The sequence below is a fragment of the Anastrepha ludens genome, chromosome 2 (genome assembly GCF_028408465.1).
Source record: "Anastrepha ludens isolate Willacy chromosome 2, idAnaLude1.1, whole genome shotgun sequence".
In the NCBI taxonomy this organism is placed as follows: domain Eukaryota; kingdom Metazoa; phylum Arthropoda; class Insecta; order Diptera; family Tephritidae; genus Anastrepha; species Anastrepha ludens.
The window spans coordinates 139,019,098-139,038,318 of NC_071498.1; the positions used below are offsets into that span (position 1 = coordinate 139,019,098).

Consider the following 19,221-nt stretch of genomic DNA (forward strand, 5'->3'; position numbering starts at 1 on the left):
TAAAAGACCGAGGCAACAAGTGCTGCTCGTCGCCACAGCATAGCAATACAACGAGTGTGGGGCTGCTGCGACGCACTACTGAATTTGTATTTTTTATTTCATTTATACATAAGTAGCTATTTATAGTAAATTTTTTGTATGCTAATATTTATTTTATGCGCACATTGCACATATGCAAGTATTTCTGTTCGTTTAAAAGTGTTTTTGTTATTGTTTTTACTTCTGTGTAGGTTTGAAATTGTTTTGCGATATTCTTTCCGCCATTGTAAACAAATGAAAATACAGCAATAATGATTAATATCTTTTTTAACTTCATTTCCACCTAAGTTTTCCAATAAACTATTTACAAGAAAAAATTATATAAATTGTACGCCGAAAGGAAATAAAAAATTCTATGAAATAAACGCACAAAATTGCTATAATTTAAGTATAGTAAACCAAAACAATGCTATTCAAATTACAACTTCACTTTTGTATTGAACAGAAAGTGATTTTTTCGTTAATAACAAACGTATTGCAAATATTTCTTGGTTTGTTGCAAACTATAATAAAATATGCCATTATTTGTTTTAGGTTTTGATTTTTGTTTTTTGTTTTGTAACGAAAATAGATTGCTCAAAATTATACATTCTGTCACTTGTTTGCTGCCAACTTTTAGTTTAGCTATTAGTTGTTTGCTTTTGGTAAAAAGTCTACATAAGTATTTTTGTAATTTGTTGCTTCCATTTTTCTTCTTCATGTTTCTCTTCCTTGTTTCACTTACAACTTATATAAAAAAATGTATATTTTTATTTTTACTTGATTAATTAGGCGTTAATTAGTGTAAACTACATATTCGCATTTTCATATACATATAATTTTCCTTTACTACTTTTAACAGCTTGATTCAAAATTGTTGCTTCGTATGCAATATTACCAAATTCAGAACTTTTTATTTGATTTTAGAGAATAAAATCAGTTTTTTGTTTTATTTATATATATATTTTTTTTTTGTTTTTGCTTCTAGTTCTTATAATTTTTTTTTGTTTTTTTTTTGTTTTTTGTTAATTCAAATTTAAATCAAAACCAAATGAAAACTTATCATTAATCTAACACACAAAGATTGAAATCGCTTACAAAACTAATTAATAAAAAATAAAAAAACTATGATGTCAATTCAAAAAATTGAGAAAATCAAACGCACAAAAGTGTTTGTTGTGTTTCAACAACCAATAAGAGAGGAAGGAGCGGTATAAGTAAAGTAGTAGTTTGAATAATTGCAATAATGTACGGATTCTCTATGAAACTTCAGCAACAATTACTCGCACAGTGCATATGGGGAATTATTGCTTAAAATGACGCGCGCTCTCACGAGCGCCATTTTGCATGCATTCGAAATGAAGCATTAACAGGGCTGTACACTGTGGAGTAGACGGCAGTGTGTGTGCATGTATGTAACTGTGTGTATGTGTATATGTGTATAGGTAGGCATGCTGTGGGTAGAAATCATTTTTCACTTGAATGGAACTTTCGTTTGGATGTGTTTGTGAGAGAAAAAAGTTTCTAAACATACACTTGAACGATTTTTTGTTTTTTTTTTTTTTGTTTTGTTTGTTTGCTTGAGGAGTACTGGCATTAGTGTTTTCACGAAATATTTCACTAGTGTTTCTTTTTTTTTCATTGCTCTTAAACACATAATGCATCTTTATTGAAGAATAGCTTTTGTTGGCATTATTTCACTGTATTTAACGCTTAGGAAATATTTTCCGTCCTTTTTTTTATATGCTACCCGTTATCCGTTTAACTTTGCTAGTTGCGTGCAGGTATGTGTGTGTGTGTGTGTATGTGCATATTAACCGAACGCACCTATTTCTCTGCTGTTTGCTTGCTTTTGCTTCACTTTGTTGTTATCTCTCATCACAGCAGCCGTAGAAGCAAAGCAGCGGTTAGCGTGTGGCTTATAAAGTTCGGAATTTGTTGTAAATGCTTATGACTCTATAACTGTCATATTTTTTATATGTAGTTATTTTTATGACTTAATAAAATGTGCACCTGCATGCATACAAGAATTTTTGCGTTTTAGCGCTCATAAAGTTTAACTTTGCATTCATATTCATATTTATATATTTATATAATTTTATGTATGTATATATGTGTGTGTTATCAGATATTAACTCTGCGTTATTGTTGCTTTGTTTTCTCATTTAAAGACCACTAAGATGTATGTATGTATTCTTATATTTGTATATACTAACTCTTTACATATAAGCATAAATGTATGTAGTTAGTTGTAGGGGCTGCTTTAACGGTATGCTTTAGCACACACATGTCTCGTTTATACTGCTGTCCATCGCTTTTATTGTTGTTTCTTAACAAACTTATAATACAAATATATAAATTTTAATGGCATAGATTTGCATGTATTCGTGTGTGCCTTTGCTAATATCAAATATTGCATAATTTTTTTTTTTTCTTTTCACTTCATTTCACATTTTTGCACAATTGCATTTCTTAGTTAGTTATTTTTTTTTTGCATAAATCTTAGCATAAAAGTTTAGTTCTCACAATAACGGCAACACTTAGTTGCTGTGTCCCGTGTTAGTGGTAATTGGTATGTCTTCTTTTTTGTCATTTCGTAACTGTACTAGTGGCCCTTCTTCATTTTTTTTCTAATTCTCTGCTACTTCATATGTAAGCGATCTCTTTCCAAACGTTTTTCGTTTCCACTAAAATAAAATCATTTTCTCTATATGCAAATACATGGAAAATATATGATAATTGTGCAGCAATGCCTGCGATTTATGCTTTGCGGCATTTTGCTTTAATTTTTTCCTACTTTTTAATGGCAACTAACTAGTTTGGCACAGGTTGCCACACCGTGTCTTGGTTTCTCCTAACTTTTAATATTTCACTTAAAAAATTTGTTTACCCAAAAGTTGTAGTCCAGTTCAACATTAGCACTAATGCATTGGCTAAATATTAAATAGAGTTGATTGATATTCTCGTTTATATTCAAAGTAAATTACTTGCAATTCCGATTTCAAGAGCGCCCAAGCATATTCATCATCAACTGACCATTATTGCTTGGAGTCGATCCATTTCCCATTGGCGCTATACAGCAGATTCACTTGTTATACCACATAAATGCAACTTATTTTCTTCTTCTTCATTTTCGTTGTGATCTGAAAAATCTCTGCGCAGCTGACGCTCAAACCTATACCATTTTTGTAATTCCTTGCCAGGAAGCAGGCAAATTCCAACCGTACTTCCTTCCTGCCTTCCTTCCTGTGAATGCCTTTCAAAGTATGAACGCATTTTACGTTTTTCTGTTTTTTATCGTTTTATACAGAAAGTCACTTTAGCAAATATATTTCTTTAACGTTATGTGTTCAGTTTTGTTTGTATTTAAATATATGTATATAGGTATGTATATGTGTGTATAGTTGTAAATTCAACGCTTTGAAAGTCTATGAAAATAAGTTTACAATTAACCGTAACATGCATGACAATATCTGTGTATGCAGCATGTGAAATAAATTATAGCAGAATTTTGAGCATTTTCATAACTTGGTTCGTAAAGCAATTGCCTGTATGTATGTATATATTTTTGTGTGTACAACAATCAGTAGGACTTTTTTCGTCTGCACTGCGCTGCAATAAGTGACTTTGATTGTATTTGTTTATTAAGAAAGCCAGAGATCAAAGCCAATTTATTCGCGTCTACTTCGTTTTGATTTTATAGTTCGTATAATTTGCACTTGTCGTTCAACCGAACTTATGTCAACTGCACTCCTTTCATCATTTTCACTTATTTCTCTTTCTTTGTGTAATTACAGTATTTTATATATATGCAAATTTTTGTCAGCGCTTAGAGTGCTGCTAAATTTGCGCCAGTTTGTAGTCATGAAAATACTCAAAAATTACAAGAAAATACATACGTTATGCAAAATAAAGATAAGATAAGATATAAACGAACAATATTAAATAAGCTTTTGTATTAAAAAAAAAAGATCATGAAAATAAACAATTATTTATCCGCTGCTGTTGAGGTCACTTCCGCCGCTGTGGAGGTGACTTTTGGTGTTACATTACTGCTGACTATTGATTTGTTTGGTTTTGCTGTCGCCCCATAATTTTGCTGTTGATGTTCTTTTTTAACTGCTGTCACTGCAGTTGCCCCCGCAGCGTTAGCTGTTGCACTGGGCATATTATTGGAATCTTTATTTTGTACTTGTTGTTTAGACTTTTGTTGTGGTTGCTGTTGTTGATGCTGCTGCTGGCGATTTTGCTGCTGTTTGTGCGGTGCAAGGCCTGAGTTGCTGCCGCCACGACGCATTTCATGTGGCGAGCTGCCGTAGTGATGATGATAATTGTTGTTGCGCGACACCACTTGTGGTTTATTGCCCAATGAACCGCTACGTACACGCACATTGCCGCTACCAAAGGAGCCGGTGCGGCGTCTATTGCTGCTGAAATTGGCATAGTTGCCTGGCTGATGATTGTTGTGTTGCTGTTGCTGGTGTTGCTGTTGTGGGTGTTGTTGGTATTGCGGACGATTGCCCACGTAATCACTGCGGTTGCTGATTGTAGTGTTAGGCCTGCGACCGCCCGCGCCAACTACCGCCGTGCCATCGCTTTCGGAAACGCTGCGCAACCGATTCAAGTTGCGGCCACGATTCAGACTGCCAACACCTTGCAACATTTCATTGATCTCCGGTTCGACGACGCGGAAATCTTCTATAGTTTTGAATTTTTTCAGATATTCAGCCAATTCCGGTTTCACCGTCAGTTTATCAGCGTTTTTGTAGTATTTGAGGAAAGCCCAGAATTTCTCAACACCATAGAGTTGACCTGTAGAAGTTATTAGAAAAAATTATTAAAAATATTAGCATATACAGCTTTGTCAAAAAACAAAATGTATACTAACCGATTTTATAGTCAGCAATCGTCTCGTCCTGGAAATCCTCATACACATTTGGCCTGAATTTCTTTTCCAAACCGTACGAATAGAAACGGAATAGACACTCCAATCCATAGCGGAAGCCATTGGAAGCATCTTCTAACGCCAACGTACGGAATTCATTGTACATTGTCTTGTTGAAGTTTTCGCGCAGGAAGAATGACCAGAAACGATACAAAGTATTCATCTCCTGTGATTGACCATAGCCTGCACGGCGCCTCTCCTTCAGACAACGCGAATGATATTTGTGATAGGCTTGTTGCGTGAAGTTATTCTCTTTGAGCAGCGAGTGCGAAGGATGCTGGAAGACAGGTAGCGATTGTGGCACGGAGGAACCATATGACGAAGTCGTTGGTGAAGTGCCTGTCGAGGAGCCCATTGACGTGGTGCGCGGTCGGTGTTCAACAGAGTCGAGCAGCCAACCGACGTGCGCCTCTACAGGTGGATTGGACGAATGGCGGGTCTTGCGCTTGCGTGGCGTACGTGGATCGATCGAATGTGAGCTGGGCGCAGCATAGAAGCGAGCACGACGCGACTTCAATGTCGAATTGAGCGTACTATTTAATGTGGTATCCACATCTTCGTAAGCAGGTGGTGGTGGTGGCGGTGCTTGTTGTACATAGTTGCGTTGCATACGTCCACCGGCTCCGCCGCCACCCAACTTCTCAAAATCTTCTTGTGATATAATATTCACCGTGCGATAAGCCGTGCCCGTATTCGATGTGGTCCACAGATCTTCCTCGTAATTGGCCAAACCATCGTTTATCACATTCTCGAGGTCTTGTGTGATTTTTGTACGTGAAATGTAGTCAGCTGTGCGATCGTAGCCTTCGTGTTTGGGTGCCCGCTGCACTTGCGCCACAATCAGCAGTTTATTGATGTCGCGGTCAGCAAATTCATAGTCGGATTCGTCATCGTCGGAAAAATTTTCGGTGAAATTATTTATACGTCCAGAGGCTGGGATGGGATCCATAAGCTCTTCGTCAAATTGAAAGTCTAGTTCTTCCTTTTCAATTGCGTTTGTTGTGAGACCAACTGTTGCTGCTGATGTAGCTGAAGCGTGTGCGACTGCTGACTGAGTGGATGGCTGAGGAGCTGTTTTGTTGTTATTGATGATAGTGGTGGATGATGTGGCGTTCGTTGTGTTGGTGGTGTGAGTTGCATTGGTGACGGAGGCGTTCGATGTAATCAATGGTGTTGTGGCCGTGTTCATTTTTGTATCAATTTTGTTTAAGTTATTGTTGTTTGTTGTGGTCGATGAATTAGTTGCAGAGGTAGCATTTGTAGTGGCGTTTTTAATGAGTTGTTTTTGTTGTGTTGAGGGCGTTTGGGAGTGTTGTTGATTGGAAGATTTAGTATCTTTTAAAGCATTTGATTTTGAGCGTCTCTTTACCTCTTTCCACATGCCCTCAGCGGCATCGGACGGTGCCTCACCATCAGCCTCTGCCGTGTTTCCACCAATGCCTACTTTGTTGTTGCTACCGCCAGTGCCTTTTGCATTACCTTGCTCATTATTGTGCTTGCCACCTTTTTGTAGTTTCTGAGGCGTCGATGTCACAGTCGGCATCTTCACACTTTCAGCCAGACCACTCAAATGGTCCGCCAGCTGAGCCACAGCCCCGCCACCACTTTCCACTTCGGCCACTTTCTGTGTGAGCGCGCTTATCGCGTTCTCCGCATTCACAGTGGGCGTAGGCATTTGCTTCACTTGCTGCAGTAGCAGCGAGGAGACCAAATTTTGCGAGTTTCGTGGCACAGGCGGTGGCGGGATGCTAGTCAGAGGTTTAGTTGCCATAGCTGAGGTAAGTATTGGCTGTAAAAGCACTTCGCTTGCGAATGCTGCATCCACGTTGGTCGTGGGTATGGTTGTGGCAGCCCCTATGGGACTAGCTTTATTGTCATCAGCAACTTGTTGAGCCTCCGCGGTGTTACCACCATTGCCGCCGAAGCTGTTGCTTATGGGAACAGGAGCAACAGCTTGCTCGGTGGCAGTACTGACAGTATTTGGTTGACTTTCTTGCTGCGTAGTTGTTTGTATATCATTGTTTACACTCTCTGGTGTCTGACCATTCGCTGTGTTAACGGCTGCATTTGAAACAGCCACTTGAGCGACTGGATTAAATGTAGTCTCGATCACATCACGAATGGGCCATTTTGTGGGATTGGTATTTGTGCGTACTTTGTAGCCCTCGAGAAACTCCAGCTTCTCGGACTCCTTGATGGCGTTAATGATTAACGCCACATCAGTAGTCAAGGCTAAGACGCGATGAAAAGAAGCAATCAATGTGACTGGAATACAACCTTCTGGGTCCATTTTGCGACGCAGAAAGAAATCGCCAGTTAAATTCTCTTCACTGAAATAGTATTCACTGTAATGAGAGGAGGGGACGAAATAAAAATTATTAGTAAAAAATTTAGAAATTTTTAAAAAATTAAATTTTCAAAATATTCAATTGTTTTTTTTTTTCGATACTTACACTTGTTTCTTGATCGCTTCCTTGACCGTTTGTGCATCCATTTCGATATAGGTCGCCGGCACTGGACCGTAGTAGTGCGTGCCCATGAGCACAAACGAGGACTGTTCGACACCGGCTGCGTCCGCCGGCAAATAACTTGCGTATTCGCCACTGGCTAACAGATGGCGTGGTATGCGATTTGACGCACGACCTGGTCCCGGTCTTGCGAATCCACCCCGACCTTGCCGCCCGCCACGATAGGACGTCCGGAAGCGCCGTTGCGTGCGGACTGGCCGCTCGTAGTCTCGTTCGGTGACGCTGCCGCCACCGATGGCAATACTGCGCTCGGTGCCGCTGCCGCTACGCCAGGAATCAATGCGCTCAGTAGGGCGGGAATAGGGCCGCGTTGGGCGTTCACCGCCACGGGACGTTTCACCGCCGGCGCTTGGTGCTGCATGTTGACGCCAATCACTGCGTTGTTGCTCTGTTGCTGTTCCGCCGTTGTAGTGGTCACCACCGTTTGAGCGTTGCTCTTGATTGTGGTACTGTTGTGACTGCTGGTGATAGCGAGACGCAGAGTTTGGCAAACGTCTAGTGGGACGTCCAATCGGTTTCGGGCGACTTGATTTTGCAAGGTCGATTTGGAGAGGACGCCACTTGTGCTTGGGAATCTTCTTATTGATGCCATTTGATCCTGAGCTTGAGTTGCCGGCTGTGGCATTTGTGGCCGAAGATCCACTATTGCCTTCACCACTGCCAGATTTGCTAGGCTCATTTTGCGCTTGACTTGTTGATGGTTTATCACCTGTGGTAGCACTGCCTGTTGGAGCTGCTTGATCAGCGTTACCGGGAGCTGATGTTGGGGGTGCTGCTGTTGGTGTTGTGTTTTCCTCTTTACTGTTTGCGTTCACTGAACGCTGTTTATGCTTCGTTAAGCGTTTCGATTCGTTATTTGTGGGTTTACCACCAATTAACATAGGCCAATCACCAACGTTGCTGAAATCGCTGGTCTAAATGGGGGAAAGGGTGAAAGAATGAAAGTTTAGGTTAGGTTCTGCAATTTACCTCTGACGTTTGGGAGTTTTGACATACCTTTTCATTGGCTCTCTTTCCCTTATTTACAACCGGAGCGGGTGATGTGTCTGGTTGGTGCTTAGCTGCAAAGAGAAGGAGGGAGAGAGAGGGGAGTTAAAATAATTGTTGCCAACAACAAAGGACCAAAAAAGGTGCAGGTTAGGTTGAGACTTAGAAAACCAAATTTCTAGATGCTTTAAGAAATATTTAAAATTTAAATTAATTTAGAATTTTTTTTTAGAATTATTTTTAAATGTCAGCGAAAAAGTGTTTTTCGGTTAAAATCAGGCTTGGAATATTAAACCCATTTTTCAGATACCATTCACGTACATATGTATATGATATCAAAAACGTGCTTAGCGGGCATAACCTCACTTATCGATATGTGAACGTACCCCTAATGTTTTTTACAAATTGCACTCTCGCGACACGCATCTTGGCTACGTGAATATTTTTTTAATTTCTTATTTATTTAATTTTTAGTTAAAACACAATTAAACGAATTTAAAAAAAATACACCAACAATGCTTTAATCGAAAAAATTGGACAGCTTATAATAAAAACAAAAAAAACACACGTTAAATCGGTAATTCCGAAACAGGTTTAACAAACAAGCGCGATTTATTAAGACGCAATTTAAAAACGAAAATGGCGAACCAAATGCAAAACAAAAAAGTTAAGTGCATAAAAGGTGTAGAAGAGGCGAAATAAAAAAAAAAAAAATAAAACTAAAAACAAAACATGGCATATTACAAAAAAGCGGTAAAAAGCGAACACCGCTCCCCCTGCACTTGTTTTGGCAGCTGCCAAAGCGCAAAAATTAACTTACAGCAGCAAAAAGAGTGAAATGAAAACACCTAACTTGTACGCACACACGCACACGCACACTCACCAGTATTTGTCGGTGCTGCTGCTGCTGTTGCTGGAGCTGGAGCTGGTGTAGAAATTGGCGCTGCTGCTGCTGTTGTTGTTATAACTTCGTCTTGAGCTGCGACTTTGGTGGTGCTGATTTCGCTGCTTTCAATGTTATTTTGATTGCTATCACCAATTCGATTAGTATGCGCCTGAGCACTATCTGGATTATTGTCGGCTACTTTCGGTTCCTGTGATTGCTGCTGTGCAATCGGCTTTTTAGGTTGTAAAACACGTTTTTCTAAAGGCGTCGAACCTGTTGTGGTTGTTTTGTTGCTGGATGATTGTTTGGATATCTGGAAGAAGCAGGAAAAGTACGTTGATAGAAAAGAGTTTAGATTTTTACGTATGGCCTTTTGTTTATTCAACATTTTTAATTTTGTCATCAATAAAGTCAAATATGTGTGTATAAATTTAATCTAATTAAAAAACAAAAATCGGCAAACAAGTAGAGGAGGCAGACAGTTAAGTATTTTTTTGTTTCATTTTTTTTTTTTTTTTTTTTTGCTCGGAACACAAACATTAGTTTATTGATTATTATTTATTATTTATATTTTGTCGTGATAAAAGGGAATAAGACTACTTTAGGAGGCACTGTAGGCAATTGAGGCTAATTTGTTTGATTCGGAGGCCTAGCTTTGCATCGCTACATAACTCTTTTATAAGAGGAGAGAATTTATTGATTGGCTTAATTGATGTAAACGAGCAAGAATTTTTAATGGTTCTTATTGCCGATGTGGCTGTAGTGTTCGTACGTGTACATGCATGTATTTCTAGAGTATATGAATATGTATTGTATATTATATGTACATATATTTGGATTTATTACAATTATTTTTTATTTTATTTTTTTTTAATTTTTTTATTTATTTGTTATCATTATTTTTACATTAATTTATTATACATATTTTTTAAATTAATTTATTATTGTTATTTTTGTTACATTCATTTGTTATTAATATATTATTTTAATTTACTTTTTATTTTCTTTTCATTAGTTTTGTTTTCAATTATTTTCTTTTAAATAATTTATTATTTTTTATTTTTCTAATATACATTTATTTATTTATTATTATTTTTACATTTATTTATTATTATTTTTACATTTATTTATTATTATTTTTACATTTATTTATTATTATTTTTTAACTTATTTAATTATTATTATTTTTTAATTTACTTATTAGTTTTTAGTATTAGTTTTTTAATTATTTGACTTTTTTCTATTAAATAATTTATTTAATAAATTTATTTATTATTTTTACATTAATTTATTATTAATTTTTTACATTTATTTATTATCATTGTTTTAATTTACATATTATTTTATTAATTTTTTTTTCTGTCATTAGACTAATTTTTTTTCTGTCATTTTATTAATTTTTTTTATTATTTTATTATTGTAATTTTTTTCTTTTATTATTTTTTTTCTTTTATAATTCTTTTTTTCTTTTATAATTTTTTGTTCATTATTTTTCCCCCCTTTATTATTTTTTTCTTTTATTTTTTTTCTTTTATTATCTTTTTTTTATTATTTTTTTTTTATTATTATTTTTCTTTTATTATTATTTTTTCTTTTATTATTCTTTTTTTTTCTTTTATTATTCTTTTTTTTCTTTTATTATTTTTTTTTTCCTTTTAATTATTTTTTTTTTTTTTTATTATTTTCCCCCCTTTTTTTACATATTCTCATTTTTTTGTTATTTTTTACATTTACTTCTTTTTATTCTATTCTTTTTCCTTTTAATTAATTTATTTTTTATTTTCTTAATTTATTTATTAGTATTTATTTATATTTTTTTTCTTCTTTAATTTATACTTCTTTAATATATACACATACATATATACCTCCGTATTTATGATATATTTTTTTAATTTTTTTACCTTACGTTCCTTTTCGATTTCTTTTTCTGTTTTGGTTTTTTCTTTCTTTCTTATATATTTGTTTATCTTATTTCGTTTTGTTTTTTGTTACATTTTTAAATTATTTGTTTTTGTTTTCTAATTTTAGTTTATTTTTATTTGGTTTTGTTACTTCTTACTTTATTAATTTTTTTATTATTTATTAAATTTTTTATTATTTATTTAATTTTTCTATTATTTATTTAATTTTTTCATGCATTTTGTTTCTGTTTAGTATTCATTTTATTTCTTTTCATACGTTTAATTTCAATATATCCAAAAATATATATTCTGTACATATTTAAACAGCTATATTCTTCAGAGCATTTGTTTACGTGACTTTTGAAGCATATCAAGAAAATGAGTTGCCTGCCTTGCTCTTTCTACTTATGTATATATGAAGACGCTATCTTGCTCTCGCACAGCCCTGAAAAAATTGTGTGATAGGCGACATTTTTCTTTTAAGTCAAACACATTTTTCAAAGCGCATATTTTAACTGTTTATTCAAACACCCACTACCCCATCAAAGAAGAAGAAATTCGGTACCTACGCCTCGCACCACTACATGGCTAATACGCATCTATTTCAAAATTTTCAGCTCTCTACAATATGAAAAATGAAAATTTGTACTAGCTGCTCTCTGCTTTGTTGCTCCATGACGGTGCGCATGGAGAGCCAACATATTGGAGTTGGCATAACCTAAATATTAAAAAAAAAGCTTTTACTTATAGTATGTAGATATATGTACGTGATTTTACAAAATTTCTACTGGAAAAGTACTCGGTTGCCGGTGATAAACGAAGGTACTATGTTCATATGAAAGCACGAAACCGCTTCGTTTTGCCGCATTGACGTAACCCAACAAGAGCATAATATGGAAAAGATTTACTGGTATGTACAGCCATATGCATTTATAAATAACACATAAAAATATTCAAGTCACTGCGCTAAACAAAGCGACATACAAGCAGGCAGATGAACTTATCAGCGTACTTCTGACAGAACAGCAAAATGTCTGAATTCGATTATTTTTACTTTATTAAGCTTTTGTTGGGAAAGTTGGGAAAAAAAGAGAGAAATTATACGCGTGAATCATTAAAATTTCATAAACTGCATTAAAGTTGATTTATTTTGAGTGTGTCGTGCCCACTAAATCCACTAAATGTGCTTTAAAGTGAAATAATTCGTTTGGCTAATATAAAACCTCACAAGTATAAGCTATTGCGGCATAAGTATGTATGTATGCATGTGACAGCTAAAATTGAAATTTACCTCGTTTTGATGTAATTATTCTTTACGCTGCTTCTGTATTATACAGACTTGCTATCGATTTGGTTTATGCAAAGTCGCAAAATATTTGAGGTACACTTAAATTTTTTGTTTTAAAAATTGTTTCTACTCCTTTTTAAGTTTCAAAAAAGTTATGCATGCAGTTTATTATTGCACTTCAATGTCTGTATGTATTAATTAAAAATATTGTTTTCGGTATCAAATCGAAACTGTGTTATTATTTCTTAGATATCACTTAGACTTTAAGTTCTTGTATCCTTTTATAAGTCTTTTATCAGTTTATGTGATTTCAACACTTCTATGGTTTCACTGTTTAACACTGTGAGCTGCTTAAGTATCCTCACAAATGTATTCAAGTATTTCATTTGAGTTTTTCACTTTCAATGAATTTAAAGCAAAGTTGACTTGATTAAAATAATAAGTGAGCACTTTAGATATTTTTAATTTCTTTGCGGAGACGTCTGACTTGTTCAATGGATGAAGAAGTTCTGAATAGTTGGCGAGTCGCGCGATCGCTAAAAACAACTTTGCCAATCGGCGTCTACGTGAGCCACGAAGCGGCACGCCAACTCGTAGGTATGTGTTTGTGTAAGAAAACATAAGTCAAAGCTACACACACACACGCACACAACCATACAAAATCTTGGTGAGTAAACAGTGAGCTGACTACCTGACTGCTGGATTGCTGCATGCGGACAGTGCATGTGCAGGACTACACGATTGATACACCCAAAACATGGGACGCCATATGTTTTTGTTACGTTTTTGTTTTGTTCTTCACACTGCACTCAACGCAAGGGGTTCATATTAAAAATAGCTCATGTGCGCAAGAGTGTGGAGAGAAGAGGGGAAACGGATCCAGCTTGACGCCTTGTCAAATATTTAGCATTCGTGTTTTTGTTTTTGAACGTTCAGTTCGGGGCTTTAAACGTTAAAAACGCAGTGCTTGCAATTATAATTGTAAACAAAATACATAAATTATACATCAAAGAAAGCAATTTTGCTTATTAGCTCTGCTAAAATACTACATCAGAACACTAAAAACAAAAACAAAAACCAAAACATAAAGCCTAGCTGATCTGGCATTATGGTGTTAACAAAATAGGCTACTTATATAAGATTTTTATGGGGGGGAAAGAAAATGCTTTAAAAAAATGTGCTAATGTAGGAGTCTTCACCGCATACCTATCCTGCGTGGTTCACCACGTTTGAAACGATTTTGGGCAAGTGGGACCTACCTCGAACATACATAGATCAGCTAAAATGAATGAAAGTTCAGAGATTCTCAAAAGAAATTAAAAATCTAAAACCGTTTCGTAATTTCAAGTATTCGACTCATATCTCAAGTGTTATATGAGTAGATTTAACCTGGTACAATATCCACGATCGTAATTGAGTCAAGGTTGCGCGTGTCACACAAGGCAGGTGGTTGGACTCCGCTAACGTCATTTGAAGGTCGGGACTTTAGGAAGGTGGTGAGAGTTTCCCAATGAATGTCACTTAAAATTTGTCTATATACTGTCCGGTCCAGTAGTTGCATGGCGAACAACTGGCTGGCGTGGTCGAAGAAATCTCTTCTGACTCGCCTGGGAGGTGGCTCAGGCGCCAGCAAATGTCTCCAGGGGTGATTCCTACGGTAGCGACCTAACAGAAATTGATTTTTGTGCTCCTTGACCGGCAACATGGAAGCCTCGTTGTGAAGGTATTGTAAAGGAGGCATCCCATGCCTGTCATGATAGCAGTATTTTGACAGGTCTGGAGCAAATCACAAGTGTTAGGCAAACAGGCGGGCGCGGCGTAAAACAGGCCCGCCAATTGCTTTAAATGTCACCAGCAACATTTCTTTGTCTACTGCCAAAATGCTGTCGCCTATCGATTTCAGAACCTTGCTGCGCTTTTCGACTTTAGTGGCAATTGCAGTTATATGCGCTGAGAAGGAGAGCAAACTATCGAAGGTGACACCCAAAGATTTAGGTTTGTTAACGGTCAGTATTGGTGGCTAATCGAATTTTGCCTTTAGCTGCAGTTTAATCTCCTTCGTCCAGGTGGTAAAGAGGATCCCCGTATATTTAGTGGGGAAAGCTGGAGATTCCTCGCTCTGAAAAAGTGAGAAAGACGTTCACTTTGAGCGCAAGTCATCGATGTCACTATTCAGAGTAATACTGCTTTCTTCGGTAAAGAAGTGATCTATCACCCCCTTTACTTTACGTTAATCCCGAAAGTAAACAGTAAACAAGATGCTTTGGAGTGTACACCAACTGAATGCAGATATATGCTTTTATTTTTTTTTAACCACCAATACTTCAATGGTGTACAACATCACACCACCAAAGCATGAAGTCATTCGATGAGTCTCCAATGAAAATGACTGCGTGAGGAGAGTTTAAATTTTGAGTTGTTTGTGCCATTTTACCCTAAAACAAAAAGAGATACAACAAGCAGCGGAAAAGACCTACGCATTGACTGCAATGAGTACAAAAGTGGAGACTTGGAGAGCCAACGAATGAAACTTCAAAACAATGCGCATTATTTATACCTGAATTCCAGTCGCACAACCTGGTGGTTGTTGGTAGGCTGACGAGTTGGCATTGAAGCAACAACCACCCGGCGCGCGCATAGCAAAACACATAAAACGTGGTAAACAGAAAAACGAGACAAAAACAAGTACTACAGAAGAAACAAAAATGGCAGCTGGGGAAAGCGGATACATAACACTGAAACATTGAAACACAGCAAACAACGAAGCAGCCAAGCAAAACAACGCAACCAATAAAAAACAAAGTGTGCCATTTGGCACGTAGACACCGCTAGCCAAGCCCTGAGATCTGGTGCGTCGTATGAAACGCCCTGGCAAACCCCCTATGAAAAACTATCATACTGTCAAGCAGACCAATGAGACAGTGAATAATTTATCTAGAAAATCTAATTAACAAGCACTGGAATGTGAAGACCATCTAATTTAAGCGACATTGCCAAAGAATTAGCACATGTAGTACGACGAAGGCAACGAGCAAAATAAACCATACACAAAAATGTGTTCGACCTAAAAAAAGGCACAAAAACAAGATAAGCCGACAGCGAAAGGGGCAGTGCGCGTCCTTCTGTACGGCTTATCAGCACCACCAAAACCGGTCATCAGCCATGTGGCTTCTTGAATTGCACGTAGTCATACCATACATATACTATGTATGTATGTACGCCGACTATATGTACAATAACAAAATGAGAGTGCAGTTCGAAATATTTGCATTTACGAATGCAATGTGGAAACCATAAAAGCTGCTGCGGCATATGTAACGCAAGAAAAAGTTTGCATACGAATTCTAGACCACCAGCAACTACTATGCATTGTGAATACTGACTATCTGTCGGTCTGTCTATTCGTCTATATTGGTTAAGCTGGCCCAACGAGGCCGGTCATTAAACTTTACAGCCCAGAGGAGTATCTACGTGTAATGAATCCATATGTGACAAGGCGTAATCGTTGAATTTTTTATAGAGAGAAATCATAAACTAACATAAAGCATTTTAAAATTGGGCGATTTCGAGGAGTGAATGAGAAAATAATAGAAAGAGAGATACACACACCTACATAACACATACATACATATGTATGTATTGAAATTGTGTTCAATACAAAGGCATACAACAAATTGTTTTTCAATTGAAAACAAGGCCATGCTATTTTTCTATACATCAGATAAGATAGAGAAGCGCACTTGAAGTTCTCTAAGCTACATAAGTTCTTTTATTATTGATACATATTTTTTTTTGGATTTGAAGAGGCATAAAGTTCTTAACTGCTTATTGCTATAAGTAATAATGTGAAGGCACAGACTGACATGGGAAAGAATTTAATCTTAATTTATTTTTTTTTTTTTTTGTTAATTTTCTTTTATTTAATTTTTTTATTAAATTTTTTTTAATTTAATTTTTTTTATTTAATTTTTATTTTTTTTTTATTTAATTTTTTTTTATTTTATTTTTTTATTTAATTTTTAATTTTTATTTTTTTTTTTAATTAAATTTTTTTTTATTTACTTTTTTTTTATTTAATTTTGTTAATTTAATTTTTTTTTTATTTAATATTTTTTTTTTAATTTTTTTTTTTTAATTTTTTTTAATTAAATTTTTTTTTTTATTTAATTTTTTTTAATTAAATTTTTTTTTTTATTTAATTTTTTTTATTTAATATTTTTTTTATTTAATTCTGTTTTTATTTAATTTTTTTTATTTGTTATTTAATTTTTTTTTATTTGTTATTTAATTTTTTTTATTTAATTTTTTTTTTCCTATTGACTCCATTATTATAATATGGACTTTTGATTAATATTAATTCGGGGTAAAAGAAATCCATTATTTTTGCGTAAAATTATTGCGGTAATGATGAAAACCTGTTTTATGGTCGAACTTTAGCTCCTGGGTGATACTACGACTAATAAAATGTCGGTCAACTTCGATTATTTCTGTGATTTTATCGACATTATTATCGAAAATTTTTTAACATCAAAAATGCCTGAACGAAATTGTGAGATATCAATCACTACAGCCATTTACCGAGAAAGTAATGGACTTCTTTTTGTCAAACTAATATTTCTAGTTTTCTGAAAGTTCATCTAAAGAATCTTGCCAAAGACGCACTAAGATGTTGTTTAAAACAAAATTTGTAAAAGAGAAAAAGTAGATTCCTTTAAGATTTCACAATTTTTATTCAAATTACGACTCTTAACAATTTTATGTGTTATTTTTCATATTCATTCATTCATTTAAATGTCCATCATGGGCATATCTACAGGTAAAATTTGCCAAATCAACTATTCATGAATTCATGAATTTTTTCACCTACCGACTTTTGCCGACTCATTCCTCCAAAAAAGTCACGAATTTTAGCGATATGTTGTTCTTGAAGATCGGCCATTTTCATAATAAGTTTCAATAATTTTAACGCGTTCTTCTTTTCGTGTAAATGTATTGGGAATCTGTCCACTTAAAAAGCATGAAAATAGGTACCGTCTAGGAATTATTCATACACTGACATCTAGCCGTCAATTTTGAAAGACTCTTTATATTGCTGAAAGAGCACTTCACTTGCCACATCTGATGACCCCCTAACATTTACATCGAAACAAAGTCAGTTAACAATATCTAACAGCCGGCGTTTTTCAGTAGTAAACAAACCTTGAAGTTGTTTATTACTTACTCCAAGCACACGTTTACAAGTGTACAAGTATGTGTGTGCATGTATTTGCCTGAATGCATAAACAGAGTTGGCAAACAGGTTTTACAAGGCAATTCACGCATAAATATATGTACATATGAACAGATTGTGTGAAAATAAAAATTCTATTTTTTAATGAATAAAACTGAATTTATTAGATGGCGAGCAAAAGCTATGAAACTAAGTTTTTTCTTTTTTTTTTTTTAATCAATTTTAACGCTGAGTTACGAGTTATGGAAAATTTTGCAGGCACGTCTTTGCATAGTTGCACATAATGAAAAAAAAAATAATATTAAAAAAATGTACACATCTATCATACATACATATATATTAAGGTGTGTATATATATTGCATGTACATGTGTGTATGTATGTATGCGTCTATATTTAGATGATAGAATGCAATCAGCAATACAAAAAAAGGCAAGCAGATAAGATTACTTGTGTAACTATCAACATTTTTGTTTTTGGAATTTAATATTAAAAGCAATCAAAACAACTCAACCTTTATCGCGCGATCGTACGATCCCCAATAAATACGTGTGTATGTATGTACATATAATATTACATATACATAGTTACTTATAGCTTGGAGGTGAGTAGCTCTATCATTTACTATACAAGTACACAGCTCAATTCGCTGTACATTTGTTGCTTGCCCATTATGCAGGCAAATTCATTTCAAAGCCCTCTGCGATTACAAAAATCAAATACTTAAATATAATTTTTTAGGCCCATGTGCATGCATATATGTATATGTGCTTGTGTATTTATGTATATATTTACTTCGAATAAAACTACTTTGCAAGTTGTAAATGTAAGCGAACATCCGCCGTATCGCTCGCTCTCGCTTTATCGCTCATGCTAAAAATAGCTAGCAATAGAAAATTTTCCATAATGCGATATAAAAGTTTTCTATATTTACACATTATGTAGATTACAAACGTGCAGTACTGTAATAATTATAGAATTTATAAGTATTTGTAGAATTGAAAAATTAATGTGGCGGGCTTTTGCACTTTTCCATAAACAAATCGTATCGTTTTTGTAATGTACGACAACTTGTTGCTGTAATTGCTGAATGATGGATTACTTAGGAAGTGTAGGTGCAGTTGAGTGGGATAAAGAATGCAAATGTATGTATATATATGTATGTATGTAAAACTAAATAACTTATAGCTTAAAAAAATAATCAAAAAAAAAATTAAAAATAAAACAAAATTAAATTAAAAACACACAAAAATTAAAAACAAGTTAAAAAAAATTAAAAAAAAAGAAATAATAGTATTAAAAAAACAATAAAAATTAAAGAAAAAATTAAAAAAAAAATTTAAATAAAAAAAAAATGAAAATTAAAAAAAAAAATATAATAAAAAGAAATAAGATAAAATAGAAATAGAAATAATAGAGAAAATATCGCAAAAATATTA

At 34.7% G+C, this 19,221-nt stretch overlaps 1 protein-coding gene across 8 annotated transcripts in view; it reads right to left on the minus strand.

Moving 5' to 3' along the window:
* Nucleotides 1–574: 574 nt before the first annotated feature.
* LOC128855420 (la-related protein 1) overlaps nt 575–19,221 on the minus strand; it is a 70,711-nt gene continuing 52,064 nt past the window's right edge. For 7 of the 8 annotated variants that reach the window (XM_054090295.1, XM_054090293.1, XM_054090296.1 and 4 more), the window contains 5 exons: nt 9,362–9,677; nt 8,488–8,552; nt 7,417–8,405; nt 4,907–7,308; nt 575–4,830 (listed from right to left, as the gene is read on the minus strand). In XM_054090295.1, coding sequence (XP_053946270.1) covers nt 4,007–4,830; nt 4,907–7,308; nt 7,417–8,405; nt 8,488–8,552; nt 9,362–9,677 — 4,596 coding nt within the window. In that variant the 3' untranslated portion in view covers nt 575–4,006. Of the gene's footprint in view, nt 4,831–4,906; nt 7,309–7,416; nt 8,406–8,487; nt 8,553–8,864; nt 9,138–9,361; nt 9,678–19,221 lie in introns of those variants that run through there. The other variant, XM_054090297.1, reaches the window with a different exon arrangement.